Raw genomic sequence first — 23,881 nt, 5'->3', positions numbered from 1 at the left:
GGATCTGAGTTTAGAAAGAAAGAACATGTTGCAGATGTTGACCATAAAAGAAAAGACACATCTGGTTTGGCCAGCCATACTTAAAATACCAACCAAACAGTTGACTGGAACTTTTCAACCACATCTTATATATAAAAAAAAAAAATTTTATTCCAGACCTCTGAAGGAATAAGTTATGGTTGTCCATTCACATGGATCACTGAAAAATCCAAGGAATAATAAGTGACATATGAAAATCTTTCAACATTAGAGATTCAACTTCACCTTCTATCACAAACTGCTGACAGCTAATGCATGACATGCATGTTTAGGCTTATTCTTAATCATGAATTTGCCTAATTGTGTTGTTTTTATTTATTTCATATGATGATATAATGGCTGTGAACCCCTTTTACGGGGAGGTATGGACCACCTCAAATCACTCTCCCATCAAAAAAAAAAAAAAAAAAATTATCCAGGCTCAGGACCAGCTGATGAATCAGGCCTATGGCTGGGTCTTAAGTATTCTGACTGTAATCCACGTGTGTTCATGGGGTAACAGTTTTTCAGTATTTAATCAACTTTGTGATTCATGTGTTTATAGTTTTTTGATGTTTTTAATCCTGAGGATGTCACTAGCTTCTTTAGATGTGAAACTAGTAGATGTATTTTTACATAATGTAATAGCTAATAAATTCCTATTGTTTCATGAATGTTATTTAAATGGAGAAAGTTTTAGTCATAAAACTTTCTCTATTTAAATAACAAAATTTAATTTACAGACAATAAACTTTTTTTAAAGCTGGACACAATTAACTAATAGTTGTTTCCTTAAAGTAATGACCTTGAATTAAGTTCTCTGGGAATAAAAAATAAACTTTAAGTAAGCATCGTTATGCAAAATGACCAAAACATTCATTTTAACATTTTTCCAGGCTAATTTATGTGTAGCAAATTATTACAACAAATTCCCATATCCATCAATGGCTTTTTTTCCACCTCCTGATGATAATTAAAAATCAACAGAAGAAAGTTTCTCTTATTTTGTCTTGCTCAAAACAACGATAATTATATGATCATCATCATCAAATTCCTGCCATGTACTCTCAAGGGGTGTACAGGATATGATAGTACTATATGGAAAATTTACATCATTATTAACTTCCTTTCTACAATTTTCCTCAAAATCAGTCTGTTACTTGTCAAGACTCCAACATTATCAGATCTTATATTTCTATTGTCTAAGGCACTTTGTACCGTATCAGTCCACCTATATTTTGGTCTTCCTCTGGGTCGTTCTGCTGCCAACCTGGCAGAGAACGCTTGTTTTGCTAATCTTTCCTCGCCCATTCTGTTTAAGTGACCATACCACCTGAGATTAGCTCTGCTAACACATTCCTGGATGCTGACAATGTCAAGTTCTTTCCTAATATCCTTGTTTTTAATATGATATTGCCATTGATGCCATCTGTTCACACCTCTAATCTCTCTCAGGACTCTCATATCTGTGATCTCCAAGTGTTTTACTTCTGACCTTGTCTTGTATACAGCTAATTTAGTGTTCCGACTAATTTCTCTCTTATTCCATATGAATTTATTCAATTGACCTCCTACCATACCAGGTTTGTTGATTCTGTTGTCTATTTCTATATTTAATTTACCATCTTCACTAAAAATCGTGCGTAAGTCGCTGAAATGTTTTACTTGTTCCACAGGTTCTCCATTCACAATACAGTTGACATTTTCAATGATTCTGCCTATTTTCATCGTCTTTGTCTTTTTATTGCTGACCTTCATACCATATCTATTACAACAGTTATTCATTTTAGTCAGTGAATCTTGCAGACTTGTAGCAGATTTATTTAGAAGTATAACATCGTCTGCATAAAGCAAAGAGCTGACATTAACATCTCCAATTTTGATATCACATTTAATACCACTTTCCTTCAGACCCCCACAAAAACACAAGTTAAGAAATTAAAAATCTTACTTAAAAAAATATCTTCCTGGCCCCTGACATCACAAAAAAACTTAAACCTTTCCGTTCCCGTCTCCCCAAATATATGGTTTACCAAAAATGCACAAACCCAATTCCCCACTTAGACCTATAGTAGATGCCACCAATGCACCTTGCTACAGACTGTCTAAACAGCTGGTCAACTCTCTGACCCCCCCCCCCTCACTGGAAGGTCCACATCCTATATTAAAAACTCTACCCACTTTAAAGCCCTCATAGAAAATTTAACCTTGAATAACGCAGACATATTGGTAAGCTTTGATATCTCCTCTTTGTTTACCAATATTCCCTTAACTCTCTTAGAGATCTGCCATCTTAGATCTCTTTTCCTTTGCCATTAACTCTGGGTATTTTTCTTGGAAGAACAAAATCTACAAGCAGATAGAGGGAACCGCCATGGGTTCCCCCCTCTCATCCCCTCTTGCCAATTTTTATATGGAAAATTTCGAAAAAAGACCCATAGACTCAGTCCCACTCAAACCTTCTATCTGCCATCACCGTACCCTACATCCGTGGCACATCTGAAAAAATTGCCAAGATTCTAAAAAAGTACAACCTACACACAGCATATAAGCCCCACTGCAAACTTGCTACCCTTATCCGTTCTACTAAAGATCAGCTCCCTCCTCTCTCTCTGTCTGGGAGTTTACAAAGTACCCTGTTCCTGTAAGCTGGAGCACTTTGGACAGACAGGCAGATCAGCATCCATCCACCTGGAGGAACACAAGTCTTACATCTGTAAACACAACTATGGTTAGTCAGGCTTGGCTGACCATATCTTGGACACCACCCACAGGGTCTCTTGGAAGAAAACCACCATGCTCCACCACAGCAAATTCAAGAAAGAGAGACTATTCTTAGAAGCAGCAGCAGCTCTCAGAAAACAACCAAATCTCAATAAATACGGTCGCATTAAGCTTCCAAAGATTTGGGAAACACTCATCACCAGAGGTCCCACCTACAACCGCCCTTAGAGGGCGGTCCACCTAGATAGGACTTGAGTGTCACACACGTGGTTGGGCTTAGTATTGTATAATATTTGTGTTCATTTTACATTAGTTGTTTTTTGTAATCCCCGAAGATGTCCTAGTGACTAGGACAAAATATAGAAAGTATTAAACCTATGTTAATCCTTTCTGAGTGCTATATATTCCATTAAGCCTCCAACATGATTTCCTTCATAATGTGATCCATATAGATAATGAATAACAGAGGGGATAATGTACATCCCCGTCTCACACCAGATTTAACATTTAAACCATCTTCCTGTACTTCCTTCAATTCTAACCACTGACTTGCAACTCAAATAAAGACTAAGTATTGCTTGATATAATGTGCCCCATTGACACTATATAACTGTAGTGTATTGAATAGCTTATCTCTTGGCACCTTGTAATATGCCTTTTCCAAATCGACAAAACTTAAATACAGATCTTTGTTATATTCCAATGATTTCTCCACTATTTGTCATAAAGTGAAGATCTGATCCTGACAGCCTCTATTTAACCTGAATCCAGCTTGTTCTTCACCAAGCTTTTCTTCCACAATTCTTCTCAACAATTTCTAAAGAATACTTGCATATATCTTACAGGAACACTCAGTAGGGAAATACCTCTGTAATCCTCACATGCAGTTTTATTTCCCTTTTTATATATGGGTACTATGAGAGCTCTACTCCAATCATCGGGAAATTTTCCCTCTGTCCAGGCTTTCTGAACTATGCAGTGCAGCCATTGTAAGACTTTTATACCATCATACTTCAGCATTTCTGGTCGAATATCATCTACTTCTGCTGCCTTTCCATATTTCAAGCCTTTGATGGCTTTTTCCACTTCAAGTATATATGTATTCTTGACTGCATGCCTGTTGAGTGTTTTTTACCACTGTGCTGTCATCACTGCTTGTTTCATTTAGCAGTTTTTCAAAGTAATTACTCCAGACTTCAAAGATATCTTTTTCTCTCATTTTCATGTCACCTTTATCATCTCTAACTCCTTTTACAGCACTCTTTCCTGCATTCCTAAGCTTCTTCAACAACCTCCTGAATATCTTACCACCTTCTTGGTATTTATTTTCTATGTTCTTGCCAAAGTTTTCCCATGACTTTTGTTTAGCTAGTTTTACACAGTGTTTAGCTTTCTTACATTTGTCTTTGTATTCTCTAAGAGCACAAGCTGACTTATTTGCCAGGAACTTTTGATATGCTTTCTTCTTTTCCTTCACTGCCTCTTTAACTTCCTGTATCCACCATGGAGTTCTAATTTTTCTATCCTTGCAGATTACCTCACAACATGCCTCTCTGGCTGAATCAATCAGGGTTTTCCTCAAGGCCCACCACTGAATCTCCTAGGTTTGGTTCCTGTTCTCAAACTCTTTCATTTTTTCTTCAATAATCTTTGTGTATTTTAGTCTACAGTTCACATCTCAGAGCTGCTCAACTTTTATTCACTTTAAAACTTTCTTACATGTTATTCTTTTCAATATGAAATTCAATTTTATCCTGCTCAAGACTAAATAGTAATCACTTCCAATTTCAAATCCCCTGTTCCAGGAAGAAAACATCACTATCAACAACAACATAGTCAGTGAGACTTTTCTTATTCCTTGCCTCTTCTCTCCATGTGAATTTGTGCACATTTTTATGTTGGAACATGGTGTTAGTAATAACCCGTCCATGTCCTGAGCAGAAATCCAACAGGTATTTGCCATTATTATTAGGTTTGCTCTTTTTTCCAAATTTTCCCAAAATATTTTTGTATGTCTGAAAATCATTGCCTACTCTGCTATTTAGATCCCCAACATTTCCTTTTTCATTGTGTCAGTTGCTTTTTCTAAAGCCTCAAAAATTCCTCCACTTCTACCTTAGTAGAACCTTCGGTGGGACCATAGACACAAATAGTTCTCATTGTCCAGTTCCCCATTCTCATATTTGCCCACATTACTCCACTTGAGACTGCCTGCCATTCAAGAAGATCAGCCTCGTACTTAGTATTGAATACTATGGCTACTCCTTCTTTTCCTTGATTGTTATTGCCTGAATATAACATTTTGTATTTATTGCTCAGAAAGATCTCACCAGTTTTTGTCTGTTTTGTTTTAGTCACCCCTCCATTTTGTCGCCCCTATTATGTCGATCTTGTACTTATCTAATTCCTCAGCTAGCTCCATTTCTTTGCCATCCAGGCTTCTTATGTTGATAGTACCAATCTTTAACTCTGGTGATGTTGAGTTGGTGTGTGTTTTCAGATTTGTTCCAAGGCAAACAGCGAAAAGTCAGCTTTTCGCTGTTCGCCCTGATTCCCTGGAGAAAAAAACGGGGGGGACTTGTTTAACCGGGCGACGCCTCAGTCAGCATGAAATTTTAATTTTAAACCAAAATACAAAACATCATTTTGTATTTTGGTTTAACCAATAAGAATACAATTTGGTCGCCTAAATCCCAGATTGCCAGCCCATCCTTGTTCGTTCAGTATCCAGGTAGATACCCAACAGGGTGCACCACAAGAAGGTGAGGATTGGACATTAGATCAGAAGCCCTGGTTGGTTCTCTGCATTCCTTTAAAGGCTATGTGGAGGTCTCCTCTCAGTTATACAGCTTTGACCCTTAAGCACCCCATTATATGATAAAAGGAATAGAAATCTAAAAAAAATATGTTGTATACAAATATTTTGTCTTATTATCTAATATCTCCATTTAAAATTAGGAACTATCTGCATAATGTAACAAATTGAGTGATTCTAGCTTTCAGCAGCATTGTGGTCTGAGGCACACAGCTACAAACATGAGTTAACCCAATTCAGCTTTCTAAAGTATGAAGAATTATCACAACTTGTAATGCAGACAGCTTGCACTTCGCAGCCATTATTTTAAATCTATTGTCTGTTTTACATACATACTTTGATGAATGTGTAAATACATTGTGGCTGATAGGATAATCAGTACCACTTTGCTTTATAAGGCTTTATATAAATAGAAAGAAATATATTTATGTGCAACATATTTGACTGTTTAATCTGATACAAGCTACTTTTATACACCTCAAGAAAATCTAGCAGCTACTCATATGGAAAGGAAACAAGAAGTATGAAATTAATATACAGACACCAAAAACCTAAAACATTATTACATAGAACATGTGTTAACAGATACTTGTTCTGTTAATAATTTTCTAGCAACCTCTTGTATTTCTGCCCAAGCAAAGGAAACATCTTCACTTGTAGTCATTGGAGAGCAAACGACAAATCGAAGAACAAACTGTTTTCGAACACAGGTTGATGTGATGTGTATTTTACGGCGACTGTTCACAATTTTTAAGAGCTGTTCATTTAATGAGTCAGATCCCTGTCGAAAGAACAAAAAGAAAATAAGTTAACCATCAAAAGAAATAAATGTAAATAAAATTTTCATTAACAGAGTATTTTATTCAAATTCATCTCCTCTCATCTTAGTGTTAGGCTCAGAAATCTCATGCAGTCAAACAACTTGGCTTCATAGAAACCTAATTAATGTTATGAAAAGGCAGATAATCGTATCCACCTTTCCACCTTGTCATAGCTATGATTCTATCATAGTTTTGTTTGTCCTGCAGGATGAAACACTCAAGTTTCCAGGAGAATATGCCGTGCACTTTTATATGAGACCATCTAACTTATGGTTAGTTGAAGCATTCTTATATAGGTTCTTCATATCCTGGATAGTATTCAAATTTGTCTATCTAGCCAAAGGTAGCTGCTGTTACAGACTGAGCTACAGAGATTCTAAGTTTTTTATATTAAATGAAATAATTTTTGTGGAATTTTGAAAAACAATTTACCGCAAAATAATATTTGGATGCTCTTATGATGATGATTGTTATTATTTCATTTGGAAGTGCTGTTCATCAAAGTTGATTAATGTCAATTCCAAATGAGTTGTATTATGTACAAGCATCTTGTAAAACTTCTAGCAGAAGAGTTCACTCATTTTTTTTTTGTTTTTTGTTTTATTAGTGCTTGTGTATTAGAATCCTGAAAATCTACCATGACCAAGGACTTGAACTCAGATCTCCTAGCTATATTCCAGTAGGGAAGGGCCAACTTTGTAAACTTCATTGCCACTAAAACTCTCTCTGATCTGTTGCAAGAAAAAGCTCAGATGCCTCCCCCTTACCTTCAGTAATACTGAGATATTGAAACAGAATCACATTTCTCTTCTTGGACCGACCTGCACTTCTGATCTTCCCTGGCACAATCATATTTCATCAATAGCTTCTGCAGCTGCAAAAAAAAAATTGTACTTTTTTTGCACAAAACACTACTTCACACCTTCACAGCTGCCAACTCTATACAAAACCCAAATCTGCCCAGTCACGAAATATTGCTCCCATATTTGGGGTGGTGCACCAAAATCCTCTCTAAGATTGCTCAATTCTATCCAAACCGGCTAATTAATGATCCTTCTCTCACAACTCCACTTCAATCTCCCTCTCTCCGACATTCAGTTTCTGCCTTGTGCCTCTTCTACAGACACTTTTATGGACAGTGCTCTGCTGAATTGGCCACTATTATTCCTCTACTTTCCTCTAACATCATTAAAACAAGAGCCCCTGATAACCGTGTTGGTTATCAGTGGCTTTTACAGTCTATCTCGAAACTCGCCAAACCAACTTCACTGCCTCCTCTTTCATTCCATTTACTTCTGTACTTTAGAACAGTCTTCTCCACTCTGCCTTCCCCGAAGATTACAATCCTCAGCTATTCAAGCAAAATGTGAACAGATGCCTCCTCCTCCTCCTCTCTTCTGTTCCTCTTGCCCACACACAGCACTAATGTGCTATAGGCATTGTGGACTTTCATGTGGATCAAATATAAAAAAAAAAATAATAATAATAATTTTGCCACAAAGAACAAAATCTATAGCATGACTGGTATTCATAGCTAAATGAAAGATTTGATAACACAGATATTGTTAATATTTTGTTTTAAACTGTGGAATTTGACCATCCTTAATTTTTTTTAGTTGCTGAAACTGCAGCAAATAAAAAATTTTTAAATGTTAAAAAAGCTATTGGGACAAATTTGAAATCCTCCAATTGCATACAATAAGCCAAACTTAACTATGTCAGGATCATGTGTCATCTTATCACTAGCCTTACAGAAGCTGTTGATGTGTTGAAATCATAACTTTACTATTAACACCTAGGCAAGTACTTAAATTAGAAATAATGATGTACATCAAACATGGCATACATGATCCACCTCCTCTATAGCCAACAACATTCATTTCGATTAGCTTTGATATTGCATCTCTATCCAAATACAGATCCTTTGATTTGATAAAGTTCCATAAATTCCATTTCCTCCCAGACATATTTACATTATCAATACTTATAGCACATGGAAATTAAAAAACAGAGGAATATATACAGTGGTGCAATGGTGGGCTCATATGAAGATTAATGACCGAAAATTAAAAATAAAAGATAAAACTAAAAACTCAGTTGTTCAGTCACCCCACCATGACACCACTGTATGTATTCCTCTGTTTCTTAATTTTGATATTTTTTATCTTTACTCTATTCCCTTCTGAAAAAAGCTCCTTGCATTTTTAATCTAACTGATGGTCTTTAAACTTCTTTTATAGCTCATTATTGCTTAAAGAGTTTTGTTTATATTTTTACTGATTTTATATTTCCCAATGTTGTTTCATCAAAAATTTCAAGGCGAACACGAGGATCCACCAAAGGTATGTCAAAAATTATTCCTTTCATATCATTTCTTAATTTAACGAATAAAAAGCTAATGGTTTAATAATAGGGGTGTTCCTTTAGAATATAAGCAAATGTGCTATAAGTACTGAGGTCTACTTAGAAGAGTAGTATAAAAAATTTCAGAAAATAATATCTATATTTAAATTATTTATATTTTCAGCATATGCTGGTTTATTTCACATGGAGAGGGAAAATATGCAAACAACTGGATGGAACAGCAATGCCCCCCACCAATTTTTATATAGAACCCTTCAAGCATTCAACACAGCTACACTCAAACCAGTGGTCTGATTGTGTATCTAGATATCTTTGTTATTTAGCCCCAGAATCCACAAACATTAGATATACTTTTATTATTATTATTAACATATTTGTCCTCCATCAGAGACTAATTGTGGAAGGTACACATTATTGCACACAATGCTCATCCAACTGTGCTTTAAACTGATTCAATGTGTCTACACCCGGAACACATTCAGGCAATGCATTCCACTCACCAACCACTTTCCATGCAAAGAACCTATTCTTTCCTCCTCTGCTCAGACCTTCCTGCCTTTAAACAGCCAATAGACTAAAATAAAAATAAAAAATAAATTAAAAGTAGAATAAGAATAAATACAACAAAACACAACAGAAAAAGAATGAAATCACTTGGTGGTGAAACCACACCACCAAGATACATTAGTCATCACATGACTTTTAAATATTTTTTAATATCTTCAATATTGTTTTCTATTTACAGAAGGCTGTTTTACATTTCTTGTTGATTAATTTTGACGGTATATATTAGAACACAGACTGATAAGTAAATAATTATTTACTGACTTATTGCTGATATTTCACTGGTATTCCAATCAGCACCTTCAGAGCAAAAAATCAGATTGTCACAGTGCATGAGACAGCAACAATCTGGCGTAACAATGAGACTAGTTAGAACAATTGTAGCTACAACACAAAGACTCAAGTTCTAATTAGGCATCCCCTGCGTTAAAAAAAACAGAGAGAGAAAGCAGGTACAAGTTATGTCTTAAGATGACTGTCCCCCAAACTTTGGGCAAATTTATACAGCCATACTTGTTGAGGTTCAGAGTATGTTTCAAGGATTCTGTTGATTCTAAGAACAATCTCCATGACTTGTAAAAGCTTCTGTGTTTAGTTTTCTTCCAGTTGATCCTGTGTGCAGAGGCATCCAAAGCGTGGTCTGCTAGACCCAACTTGCCATAGCGATAGTGCCAGATGTATTTTTTATGTTCACTGAGGCGGATGTCCACAGTTCGTGTCTGACAATAGTAAGCTTGATCACATGAACAGGATACCTCATAGACTCCTGGATATGATAAAGGAGAGATACTGTCCTTGGGTGAATGGATGAGCATAGCCAATTTGATATACGGTCTAAATACGATGCATAGCTGATGTTCATTGAGCACTTTAAATATCTTTTCCGATGTGCCTTTAATGTATGGGATGGTGACTGTTTTGTTGTAGTTCTCTGTGATGGACAGTGGGGGTATTTCCTAGGGAGCATAAAGAAACAGTAAACAAACTCAAGCTCTTCCATGTTAAAACACCCAGGATATATGGAGCACCAAAAATTCATAAACAAGGTACACCCTTATGCCCTATTATGAATAGTATCAATGGTCCCACATACAAACTGACTAGACATTTAGCTAAGCTACTTGCCACTCTCACAAACAATTTTCCCTCCTTTGTCAAAAATTCTGCCCTAGAAAACCATACCTTTCAAAGTTCAGACATAATGGTGAGTTTTGATATCACCTTGCTATTTACAAATGTACCGCTAATTGAAACCCTTAATCTGCTAAAGTCACACTTTCCCCCTGATATATTTGAACTATTTAAATTCACAATACATGCAGGATATTTTACATGGAAAGGGAAAATATACAAACAATTAGATAGACAGCTATGAGCTTCCCCCTTAGCCAACTTCTACATAGAACACCTCGAAAAGCAAGCTATTAATATAGCCACTCTGAAACCAACACTTTGGCTAAACCATGTTGACAATGTGCTTGCTATTTGGCCACATGGCCCAGAAACATTGGATACATTCTTAGTGCATGTAAATAGCCAACCCCAAAATCCACTTTACAATGGAACTGGAAACTAATCTGCCCTTCCTGAATACACTAATCACACATCTTCCAGATGGTTCCTTATCATTCTCAGTTTATAGAAAACCCACACATACAGGGAGATATTTACACAAACAATCACACCATCACCCATCTCAGCAGTATGGTATCCTAAAAATGCTAACCCACAGAGTGAGAGCAATTTGTTCCAGTGACAATGCTCTTACAGCTGAACTCTCTCACTTAACCATACCTTCTTAACCAATGGCTGTAATTCCCATAAGATAAACAAAATACTAAATGATACTAAATGCTCTCGACCGGTTCCCGAGTTCTGGCATGGGTAAGTAGGTTTTTCCTCCCGTAAACTCAAGAAAATCGACCGTAATACCCACATTATTTCAGACAGTAATATATCTTGTTAGGGTTAAGTATCAAGAGATAGCAGCACTTGTTTGCCGCCAGCCTCTTCATCGGTGGCTGCTATAATTAGTGATAGACATGGGCCAACTATCTCTGATTGGCCGGTGGAGATTGAACTGCCCACTCAGTCTCCAAAAACTAGATAGGGTATAAAGGCCTCGCCTACTCCCTATAAGGGAATAAAAGGCGTTAGCTGATTTATTTATTATTATTATTATTTACTAAATGCTCCTCAGAAATAACCCCCACTGTCCACCACGGAGAACTACAACAAATAGTCACCATCCCATACATTAAAGGCACACTGCAAAAGATATCTAGAGTGCTCAATAAACATCAACTATTCACCATATTTAGACTATATGTCAAAATGGCTACTCTCATCCGTTCACCCAAAGACAGCATCTCTCCTTTATCACATCCAGGAGTCTATGAGGTATCCTGTTCATATGATCAAGTTTACTATGGTCAGAGAGGAAGAACTGTGGACATCCGCCTCAGTGAACATGAAAAATACATCCGGCACTATCGCTATGGCAAATCGCGATATTGGGACCATGCTTTGGATGCCCCTGCACACAGGATCAACTGGAAGAAAATGAAAGTGCTGCACAGAAGCTTTTACAAGTCAGAGAGATTGTTCTTAGAATCAACAGAAATCTTGAAACATACTCTGAACTTCAACAAGTATGGTTGTATAAAATTTGCCTGAGATTTGAGAGACAGTCATCTTAAGACATAACTAGTACCTGCTTTCTCTCTGTTTTATTTTCTTTTCTTTTTAAACATAGAGGACACCTAATTAGGACTTTAGTCTTTGTGTTGCAGCTACAATTGTTCTAACTAGTCCCATTGTTACACCAGATTGGTGTTGTCTCATGCACTGACAAACTGATTTTTGTACTCTGAAGATGCTGGTTAGAATACCAGCAAAATATTAGCAATAAGTCAATAAATAATTATTTACTTATCAGTTTGTGTTCTAATATATACCGTCGAAATTAATCAACATGTACGATGAACACACAAGCCTTTCTACATGTTTTGCATTTCTGTTTACACATACTGAAAGATATTTCCAAAAGCATTCATATCATCAACCAGCTGAACAAAATGGTACCATAAAAACACTAACACTCAGAGTTGGAGCTATCTGTTCGAAAGATGCAGCTCTTGCCCTCTGAATTCTCCTACCATCTGCACATGGTTCAGATAATGACTATAACACTAGTATTAAAAAAAAAATTAAAAAAAAAAAAAAAAGCTAAAATACTAAATGTCCCTCCACCTTAACATCAGCAAAAGACAGCCAGAGTGCTTAATAAATACCACCTTCAAACCATATATCAAATTGGTAACCTATCCATTCACCTAAGGACAAATTCTATCGTATCAAGAAGTATATGAAGTGCCTTGTGAATTTGTTTACTATGAACAAACAAGATCAGTTGCCATCCACCTTTGAGAACATGAAAAAATAAATATTTTGCTATGTTATTGATGTTAAGAACTCAATACAGAAATAGTCTGACAGACAAGCTATATTTTGAAAGAAATAGCACTGGTTTATTGAAGTGTGGTCATGTTTTATCTATTTGCTCATATTTTATAAAAATGCAATGGCTGAGGTGGATAAAGGAAATGGATATATTATAATACTTATAATATTATAATATCTATTAAATGCTTTGGACTTTGCTAAAGCAATTAATAGAATGCCACATAAAAGGCTGTTCCATAAACTGGAGAATATAAGATTGGAATATAAACTACTGACTTGGATAAGTTGTTGGATGGACAGGTATCAGAAAGTGGTATACGGTCGTTGTGAATTTAAAGTGATCATTGGTGTACTCCAGTGATCAGTCCTTGTTGTTCAATCTATACATTAATGATATTGGGAATGCTCTAGCAGCAGATGTTCAAATGTTTGCTCATTATGCAAAGATAAGCAAGACAATGAGGGATGTTACAGTTACCCAGCACTTATAGAGTGATTTGAAGAGGTTAGGTTAGTGGAAATGTGGGCAAATGATAATGGCTATCAGTTCAACATTCAGCACTCCAAAGTCCTGCACTTTGTCGTGATGTTACATGAAACTTATTTGAAATGCACTCTCCTCTTGCACTTCTAAACCTCAAACCTGCCCTGTCCCTCTGGTATTAAAGCAAAAGATACACTACAATCTAGAGGATGATTGCAAAGTTGAAAGAAACAGACAAGTAAGGATGCCTGTAAATGACTGCACCCTAAACAATTGTGCACAGATTTGTTCTTCTGGGTTCAGAAGGGACCAAAATAAAAAAAAAAAAAGCTGTGGAAAGGCTGCAAAGAAGAATTACAAAGATTATATTGGGATTATGGAATGTAAATTACATGGATAGATGGAGAGTATACAAACAAAAGAAAGAAGGGGGATATGATAGCAGAATGATAGAAAGTGTGGCTATGGCAGTTAAGCAGGGTGAAAGAGTGGATGAGATGATTGTGATGGTGGGCACAAATGACTTGAGAGGCAGTGTAAATCAGGTGGCAAGAGATCTGAGGTTCATGCTTGAGGTTGTATGGTAGAAGACTCAGAGAGGAAAGATAGTGTGTGTTGCCCAGATATGACAATGCAGATCTGAGGAGGAGCATTAATAATGAATAGTATGACAGCCAGAATGTGTCAAAAGAGAGAGAGTGGAATACGTGGATACTTGGAGGACAGAAAGGAACTGTATGCGAGAGGCAGCTGCATTTGAATGAGAAAGGATGTAGGCATCTGGAGAGAATGCTGCTCTCTGAATGAATCAGTGTGTCAACAGGGAAACTAGAATTATCAGGGTGGATATGGTAGCAGGGGTGGCCTGTTGTGGGAATAGATGCTTGTGAGAAAGGGGAATACACTGGATAATGCTGAATCCAGTGGAGTCTGGAGGGGAAAGCAGATTATAACTGAGATGGCATCTCTGTCCCCAGTTGGAGATGGCTATGGTTTTGATTGGAAGATGAATAGACATGCAGGGGTATCAAAGAGAAATGAATGTATGTGGAATTATAAGGCAGCTAATTATAAGTCTTAGATATCAACTTGGGACAGTCACATGGAGTGAGGAATTGGAAGGGAAAGATATCATTTGTGCTTGGGAAATTGTGAAGAAATATTTATCAGCAACAATAGCAAGCTGTATACCATGAGTGAAGAAGAAGAGAAAACAATTTGGTGTAAAGTGGATGACAAACAATATCAAACAGGAACTGCAGGTTAAAAAGAGGTTATGGAAGAGATATAAGGAGAGGGATCGAGAGCAGATGCATGAAAAATATAAGACTCAGGCCAGGAGAGTGACTAGTATGGTAAGGAAGGAAAAACTGGAATATGAAGAGATTGGCCTTGAGATCCAAAGAAAATCCTAAGGAATTTTTAAGCTATGTGGCCAGTAGGAGGAGAAATGATTGTAAAAGAATGACATTATTGGATAAAAATGAGAATTGAATGACTGATGCAAAGGACATAGTGGAGTTCAATGGAACACTTTATTGGGGTATTTCATCCTGGAGAAGTAGGCTTTAATACCAGAGGGGACAGGGCAGGTTTGAGGTTTAGAAGCGCAAGAGGAGAGTGTGTTTCAAATACTGTGTTCTCTGGATGTCAATAAAGCAGTGGAGAACTGGATGGAATTTTGCCACAGGTTTTGAGAGAATGTGCTAAAAAACTGACAGCTCCATTGACCTAGTTTTTCAATGAAAGTCTGGCCAAGGGAAAGGTACCCAAGGAGTGGAATGAGGGTAAAATAGTGCCATTGCATTGGTTCGAGTACCCAAGTATGTCTGGCATGCCCTTGACAGGTATCACTTGCACCACATGGAGAAATGGGAGAAGGATTTAAGGAAAAAAAAATTAAGAATGGGAGAAATGATTAAAAAAGAATATCTGGTTGTTTACTGATGACACAAAACTGGATGGAGCAATAGTTATCCAACAGGATGATTTAAATAGAATGATTAGTACAGCCATGTTTAATATATATATTTCTCCTATATGCAAAAGGCAGAAGAGCCTATAACAAACAAATGCCATGTGTGGGTAGGATCAAAAGTATAATAATCTGTTGATATTCTTCTTGGACTATTGGAGATTATAGTTCTTTGGAAAGGCTTTGTAAGGGAGGTAAATTGTAAAGTTATGCTCTTCGAGATGAAAAGATCACAAGCTGTATACATTGATGGAAATTATACTGCAGGAAATTTGAGCCTAGAGATTTGGAGGTGACTGGGGACAAAGTTTAAGTTGAGAGGATATGCTGCAAAAGTGGACAGAAAAGCTCAGATTATCTGGATGTTGAAAATACACAAGCAGAGATAAAAAGGTTATTAACTCTCTTACAAGGCTCTGATAAGGCCACATCTTGACCACTATACACAGATCTGATTGCCTGTGCAACTTGGGGATGAGGAAGTGGAGAGGATCTTCACAGGGAAACAAAAGATAATGACAGGTCTATGGAATACTCTCTGAGGATAGATGGAAAAGAGGCAATATGATAAACATACAAGTCATTAAGGAGTTTTATAAGATTGACACAGAATTTTCTCAGTACATGAGAGGAAGAAAGAGAAGGAGGAGTCACCCTGGAAATTGTGTAAGAGTGGTTAAGGCATGAGAACTATATTTCTTGCTTGGGAGTGGTGAATGGATTGCTAGTTAATTGTGAGTACCCTGTCAACGTATGAGTTCAAGGTAAAGTATATTATGTTGGAGGTTTAATGGAATATTTACAGCACTAGTAAGTATTAAAGTACTAAGTAAGTAAGTATTAAAAACTAATTTTAATGCTTCCAATATTTCATCTCAGTCACTAAGACATTTCAAGGATTACAAATAAATCTTGTAATACACACTCAAATACAATACAATACTAAGTGAAACGTGGGTGACTCTAAAGTCCTATGTAGGTGGTGCACCCTCTATGGGCATTTGTAGATGGCCTAGGATGTAAAGTAGGACCTCTGATAATTAATGTTTCCCAGATTTGGGGAAGTTTTATGCAACTGTATTTATTTAAATTCAGTTCATTTCTGAGTATAGCTGCAGATTCTAAAAACAGTTTTTTTTTTTTTTTTTTACTATGGTGGTATTTCTCCAGGAGATTCTGTGGGTTGCATCCAAAACATGGTCTGCAAGGCCAGATTGATCGTGATTGCAGATGTATGATTGCGTTCTTCTAAACAGATGGTTGCTGATCTACCTGTCTGTCTGAAGTAAGCCAGCTTGCAGGAACAGGGTATTTTTTATACCCCAGGCACTGATCTTTGGTAGAATGGATAAGGGTAGCAAGTTTTTGGTGGAGCTTAAAAGCTGTGTAGAGGTTGTACTTTTTTTAAGGATCTGACTATTTTTTTCTGATGTGCCACGAATGTAAGGGATGGTGATGGCATTTCTGAAATCCTTCTGAAGAGATGGCTGGGTAATGGGGGAGGAACTGATTATTTTTTTAATTCTGGAATTGCTGTAGCCATTGGAAAGGAAGGTGTTGTGTATTTGGATGAGTTCAGTTGAAAGGGAGGTTCCACTGGAACAAAGATTGTGGATTCTATTAGTCAGAGTGTTAATAACACCTTAAGAGGGACAGTGGTGGAAGTGTTTGTGAATGTATATGCCTGTGTGAGTGGGTTTTCTATATACAGTGAAGGAAAGGTTACCATTAGGAAGGTGTGTTACTAAGATGTCTAGGAAGGTTAAAACTATTGATATTTTCCTTTTCCATAAAAACTGTATTCTTGAACGTAGGCTATTGAGGTTACTGAGAAAGGAGTCTAATGTGTCTGGGTCATGAGGCCAAATAGAGAACACATCATCTACATATCTTAGCCAGATAGAAGGTTTGAGAGGGGTTGAGTCTATAGCTCGTTTTTCATAATTTTCCATATAAAAATTGGCAAGAGGGAGGATCCATAGTGGTTTGTGAATTTTGCTCTTTCAAGAAAAATAACCAGAATGATAGGTATTGTGTGAATAATGCTGCAGGCGTTCCATGATGAGTCTGACTCCATAAAGAGGCATGAGAAAATAATAATAATTCAATGATTTTCTTTTAGAAGTTAAAACTTGCACTGATGTTTAAGAAATACCATGCAACAGATTGTGGATTATATATCACATGCACTAATAACTGCTAGTATTACAACATACCTTTGTTATGCTTAAACATATTGGAATGTTCACTTTCACTAGTATCAACTTGAAAGTGGTAAAAATGGCATACAATTTTGAATTTATTTTTGAACAGTGTTCTTGGTAAAATAAGTAGATACAGAGTTGGAAAAAAAAAAAAAAAAAAACACTCATTAACATTATACTCAAATGGAGAAACCTTAATACAAAGAAGAATGAAGAGATGTTAGCTAATATATGTAACATAATGTCTAACAGATTTAAAACAAAGCTATCACATTTTTCAATTCAGGAGAATAAAACAATGACCATCAAAGCATTAAAAAAAGGATAAGTAACATAAAATAAACATATTTATGATAAGAAGTGGAGTGACTTCATAGAATCATAGATTAATGTAAAGAATGATATTTATACAAAGTCAAATATTTTATACAGAAGCACCATGCCAGATGTGAAACCAGTATTCCATGACAAGGAGGATTCAAGATTTATGCAAAGCTTACAAAAGAAAAATGACAGCATACAAAGGAAAATCAGATGTTAATATAAAATGTTGGCTGAAATCAAGGAATAGTGCATGCAATGTAATTCAATTTATTTATTCAGCATACGATGGTGAATGCTTTTATGGACCTCAGCCAATGACGAGGTCCATAAAAGCAGGTGTATGGCATGACCTTATGAAACCAACATGAAGATAAAAGTTGCTGTAATGTAATTTCTGTCTGTAAATTGTGCATGCTCTTTGGCCGATCAGTCTGTATGAGGAATAAAAAAATATCCAAGTTTCAGGAAGAAAAACCACACTGTCTCTGACGAGAATTAACCTCATCATTTCCAGCTGAAGGGTGCAACATAAGCCATTCCACTAATTGTGCTATGGAGGCACTATGTAATTCAATGATGATGAGCAAACATAGTAACTATATTACTTTTGAGCATGGTATGATGTTCAATGCCAAAAGTGCTAGCACAAATATCACAGAAACTGGGGTACTATTGGGGATGTTCATGCATAACAGGATCTACTCCTGTAGATCCTGTTATGTATGAGAAAAAAGTAGAGGAAAATGTTATGCATGAAGTAGAGGAAAAAGGTCATATAATCTAACAAATCCCATTGTTTCTATGTCAGAAAGGATCCAACAACCACAAAACATTCACCAGCAGAATTGCTATGGGCAGAGATATCTATTTAGCATGAGACAGGAGTTGACAGAGGAATACAAGAATCATGCAGTCAAAACGATAAGCCACAATATCCCATCTGTGATCAGACCATGCTACAAATGAAATATAGCAGAAATAATCTCATTAAGAGCCATATTAGCTAAAAACAAGTAGTTATGGATACAGCAGATAGAGCGATGCAATGAAGTAGAGGAAAAAGGTCATATAATCTGACAAATCCCATTGTTCCAATACTGACTGCAGGTCCAGGTTATGAACAGAATTAGCAAGAACTAATGGACAGTTATGCCAGGTGATAACAATGCAAACTCACAGTGGAAGGTGGTGTATTCTAACACTGGTACTGAATATGTGCATGCTTCATACTCATAATTTATCCATCTGGTAATGGTTACTTACAGAAGTATTGATGCATCATGTAACAAGGTGCATATCATTCAAGATCAGGATGCTCAGTCACCCACTCTCAATCCAAGGGGGAATATATACAATGAGGTAGAATGAATTGTTCATAATAGGAATTTACAGCAGTTACCACCTTGTGGAGACAATATCTCCATAAATTGAAGTTTAATGCCTAAAGAAGTATGTATTACTAATAATTCAGGCAGGTGCATCTAATCAACTGAATCAGAATGTTTGTGTGCATGCAAGTATATGAAGGTAAAGCAAAAGCTTGTAATTTTTTTTTATTATGGTAGTGTTATAAACATTTAAGAATATACATAAGATAAATATATTAGATATTTTTCAATATACAATGAAGCATGTTGAGACATTATGCTACTATTTCATGAGTTTTTAATACTTCTATTGTCAAATGAGACTGACTACACACACACACACACACCCTTCTGACATATGAATTTATCTTGTCATCACTCATAAAAAGTTTTGCACAGTCAGGTTCTTTTTTTAATGTAATGACTAACTATAACAAGTGATGAAGGATAAAAGTATTACTGAGCTAGCTGTGCTGGCTAGGCAGTCATGAATGAGCACTTCAGATTACAGAAAATGTGGGTGTTTTTCTTTTAGATGGCAGAATACAGGAAATGTAATGCACCATCTTACAATGCATCAATTATTTTGTCTGATTACCTGTGAGATGCACTGTCAGTGCTAATGTAGTTCTGCACTGATAGTGCATTCCATAGGTAATCAGACAAAATGATTCCTTTGCCGTACCAAAAGCACATCAATTTCATGCTGGGAGACTCATGCAGAACTTAAGTGGCTGTTTTGGATTTGAAGCTGAATTTACTTTGGATTTACTCTGTTTTGCAGGATGGAACACCTTGAGCTGAAATGTTATTATAAAGGTTCTTTGTATTCTTGACAAAATTCGAACCCAGGTCTCCAACCAAAGGGCATTGCTGATACCAACTGAGCTATGGAGACTCTGCAAAACATAAGGCAGAGTTGTGGACTTGTGACTTAAGACCTAGACTTAAAGCCTGAAGTCCAAGGAAGGCACCTTTTATAAAATACTAATTGGTAGTTTTGACTGTTGTGTAGTAGAATTATGGTTTCACACATCCATCATGTTAAGCTGGTTTTTAAGACCTGCTGATTTCAAAAAAGTATCTTGTGTTTCTACTTACTACCATGAAAAATTGTAGCTTTTTTTGTTGTGTGGATAGTGTCTATGTTATGGTTTGAAAGACCTGATTGTCCACAGTTGTGACAATTGTGATGTATTTTTTATGTTCTTCCAACGTGGATGTTGGAAGATCTAGGTAGCCTAACATAACAGGCAATCCTGAGCAAGGCACTTTTACATACTTAAAAATGAGAAGTAAAAGGAGTTGATCTTTAGTAGGAAAACAGATGATGGTAGCAAGACTGATATTGGTAAGGGGGCTTTGTAAGCAGAACTGAGATTTCCTTTCCTTTAAAATTCTGCTGTTTATTTACTGAGATGCTTTGGATATAGGGGAATAGTAATAATATTATTATTGTAATTTGTATAATGAGAGAGTTGGTAAGGCTAAGCATTACATAATGCATAGGCCACCCATAGTACTAGAGACCAAACACAGAACTTTTTTCAACACTAATTAATACCAGGTTGTGTTTTACACTAAGTGATGAAATTCATTTCCCAACTATACAAAATATCCATGGCGGAATCTGAACCCACAGCCTGCCAGATGGAGAGCAAATATGCTAACTCACTTGGCAAACCAGACTGGCAAATTAAGTATTTTGTTAATTCTTTAAAGAATAGTCATTAGAAAAGAATGGTGCAGTAGATATGGCTAAGGTCAGTTGTGGGAATATCTGGTTGGAACACAGGTTGATCAATCTCATATGCCTCACATCCTTTCTAAACCATTCTTATGGTACAGATGCTGATGTTTTCATGGTTTGGCATGGGTCCTATACAGATCTACAACAGTTTGTCAATAAGATCAATACTTTTTTACATTGTATCCAGTTCACTATTGAGTTAGAAGAGAACAACTGGATTATCTTTTTAGATTTTTTTTTTTTTAGTTTTTAAAAGAAAAAAAAATTCTGAACTTGACATTCATCATCTTTCACATCATCATAATTGTCAAAAATCTGGCACCGTTATGAATTCTGGTATATCAAGCACACTCTCTTTGCTCCACTGAAATGCTGCTCTCCCAAAAAATAAATCACACCAAGTCTACCTTCCTTACTAATGGCTTTACTGAATCATATCTCAACAAGATAATTCATAATTATACAGGGTGATTATAATTAAAGTTCACATTTCGAAAAGCTGTAACTGAGTAACTACTCAGCAGAACAATTTAATATTTAACATGATGATGTGTATGGCAATGGAATTTTATTTTGCACAAAAACCAATATTAATTCTAAAAGTTGCCACCAGGATGATACATGGCACTGCAATATCATAGTGAGTAATTCAAAATGTCACAAAACGTAGGGTGCATTGTGTGGTTACACAACAACATGTTCGATATGCTGTCCTCCATTGTCAGTGTTAAATTGTGAATGAAACTATGTTGTGTAATTTATTTTTTTTTATTCACATTTAACATTGCATATTATGTATTAATCATAATTTGTATAAAGATTATTTATTGTTCCTTAATTAAGGATTACTATTTAAGTATTTATTCTAAACTTAACTTACTATTAATTTATTAGGCAATATGTGTAGAATTTATAATAACTGAAATATATATATATGATGTAACGAAAAGTATTATTATAAATAATTGTATACGTAATGAAAGAGCTGATTATGTAGCTCAAATATTCTGTTTATTCTTATTTGTGAAATTTTAATGTTATGTAATCAGTTATGTAAGAGTAGAGCGTTGTATTACATTAGCGAAATATTTACGTTCATGCGTTGTCATGGAGACGCATGAAATAAACAACACGACTCGAATAGAGCGTGACCTTCGGACTGAAAGGGTTGGAAAAGAAAGAGGAGAAGATTATTAATTAGAGAGAAGAGAGGAAGTTTTTGCGGAGCGGAAAGGAAGGTAGGATACAAGCAAAAGAAGTAGAAGAAAAGTATAAGTTCTCTAGGGCAGAAATTCATGAGAATAGTGTTTAGAAGTGAGCCAAAACATAGTGAATCATATACTTAGCTGCAAGTGAAATCAACTGTGGTTATAGAGGAAAATTGATGTCGTAATCGGATAAATAAAGAACTGGACATTCAATGGGAAATTCTGATTAGTTCCAGTTAATCTTGGATTACGTCTTAATTCTGTGTTGCCCTGAGAAGAATTATAATGAATTTATCTAGTTGCAGAAAAGTAAACAAGGAAGGATATCAGTACCATATTGCTGTTGTTTAGAGTAGTGAAGCGCGATTAACAATAGTTCAGTTAAAGCGTTGGAGAATTTTATTTAATGTGTTCCGCTAGCTTAAATAAGTTAATTCATAAGTGTGCTCACAATAAATTGATGTATTGAAGATTGTATCTGGTAAGAGTAGTCATACATGTTTATTTATTCTAACATTAACAATAGCGTATCTCCGAAGTTCAAGGTCCGAAATAAGATTGCTTGGAATATTGTCTACCTTGATTAGTGCCTGCTGTGAATTTAAACATTAAGTACAACTGATAGATGTGTGCAGACTGATCAAATGAGAAGTTTTGTTGTATTAACTTGAGTTAAGAAAACTTGTAATATTGAAGCAGTGAATTGTATGTTAAAGTTTAGAACATTGAATTGGAATGAGTGACTTAGCAAGATGTATTAAGTTATTTGTATTGTTTCATTTAAAAGTAGAATTCTTGTATTTGTTATATATCATATATTAAATGTTTTATTTTGTTAATCTAATTATTGTGTTTGCCTGAATTCCTTTTTATTGCACCGTTCATAAATATTCGAATCTTGTGGGAACCCCAAGTGGAATAGTAAATAATTCAGCCTAAACTAATGAGAAGACTGCTAACTTAATTAAGAATTGATCCTACTATTTTATATAGACTAATCTAAAAATAGGGTGGCGCAGTATAATTATAAATTTCTCTATTTTTGGATCGGTGATCAATTTGCGATTAAGTGTTATATTGATAAGAGTGACTTGAACCAAGATGGCGGATTTAGAACATAATATGAAAATAGAACGTCACGACAAATGGCGCAATCGGCAGGATGTGATTTAATCGATAAGAATTGAATTTAACAACTATAAGTTAAGAAATTGAGTTTAGTTTTAGTGATAACAATCATAGAAATACTCCCTAAAAAAAAAAAATTTAAAAAAAAAAATTGAGATAAATAAATCACAGTGAACTGGTTATAATCTGGAGTCAGGCAAAGATAAAAGTTTATTTTAAAGTAGAAAGATTATAATAATTGAATTAGTAATTTATTAATCACTATGGCTGTTACATCAAGCTCTGAAATGAATGATAGTGAATTTTTTCGTACGGTAAACCCGCAACAGGTTTTTCCCCAATTTTCAGGTGAAGAATCAGATGATGTACTATTTTTCTTTACCTATGTTGAAAAACTTAGAGAGATAGCAAGTTGGACCGATTTTCAATTGCTAGTTTTGATTAGAAGTAAACTAATAGGTAAAGCAAAAACATTTTTATATTCTTCTCCAATACTTCGGGAAACGTTTGAGTATTCTAAATTTAAGGAAACCTTATTGTCCCAATTTTGTAAACTTAGAAGTGTAGGTCCTAATTTATGGAAATTACAGAAAATTATTCAAAAGGATAAAGAGACTGTTACTGAATTTCACAATCGTTTATTAACATTGGCCAACAGTTTGAATGTTAC

At 35.6% G+C, this 23,881-nt stretch overlaps 1 protein-coding gene across 1 annotated transcript in view; it reads right to left on the bottom strand.

Moving 5' to 3' along the window:
• Window positions 1–5,992: 5,992 nt before the first annotated feature.
• Window positions 5,993–23,881, bottom strand: part of Ddc (aromatic-L-amino-acid decarboxylase) — a 204,993-nt gene continuing 187,104 nt past the window's right edge. The window contains exon 12 of the mRNA XM_090396490.1: window positions 5,993–6,338. Coding sequence (XP_090252616.1) covers window positions 6,120–6,338 — 219 coding nt within the window. The 3' untranslated portion in view covers window positions 5,993–6,119. The remainder of the gene's footprint in view (window positions 6,339–23,881) is intronic.

The sequence above is a fragment of the Typopeltis vanoorti genome, chromosome 8, assembly GCF_054136105.1.
Source record: "Typopeltis vanoorti isolate ZY-2024b chromosome 8, IOZ_Tvanoo_1.0, whole genome shotgun sequence".
Taxonomy (NCBI): domain Eukaryota; kingdom Metazoa; phylum Arthropoda; class Arachnida; order Uropygi; family Thelyphonidae; genus Typopeltis; species Typopeltis vanoorti.
This window is presented reverse-complemented; position numbering and strand designations above follow the sequence as displayed.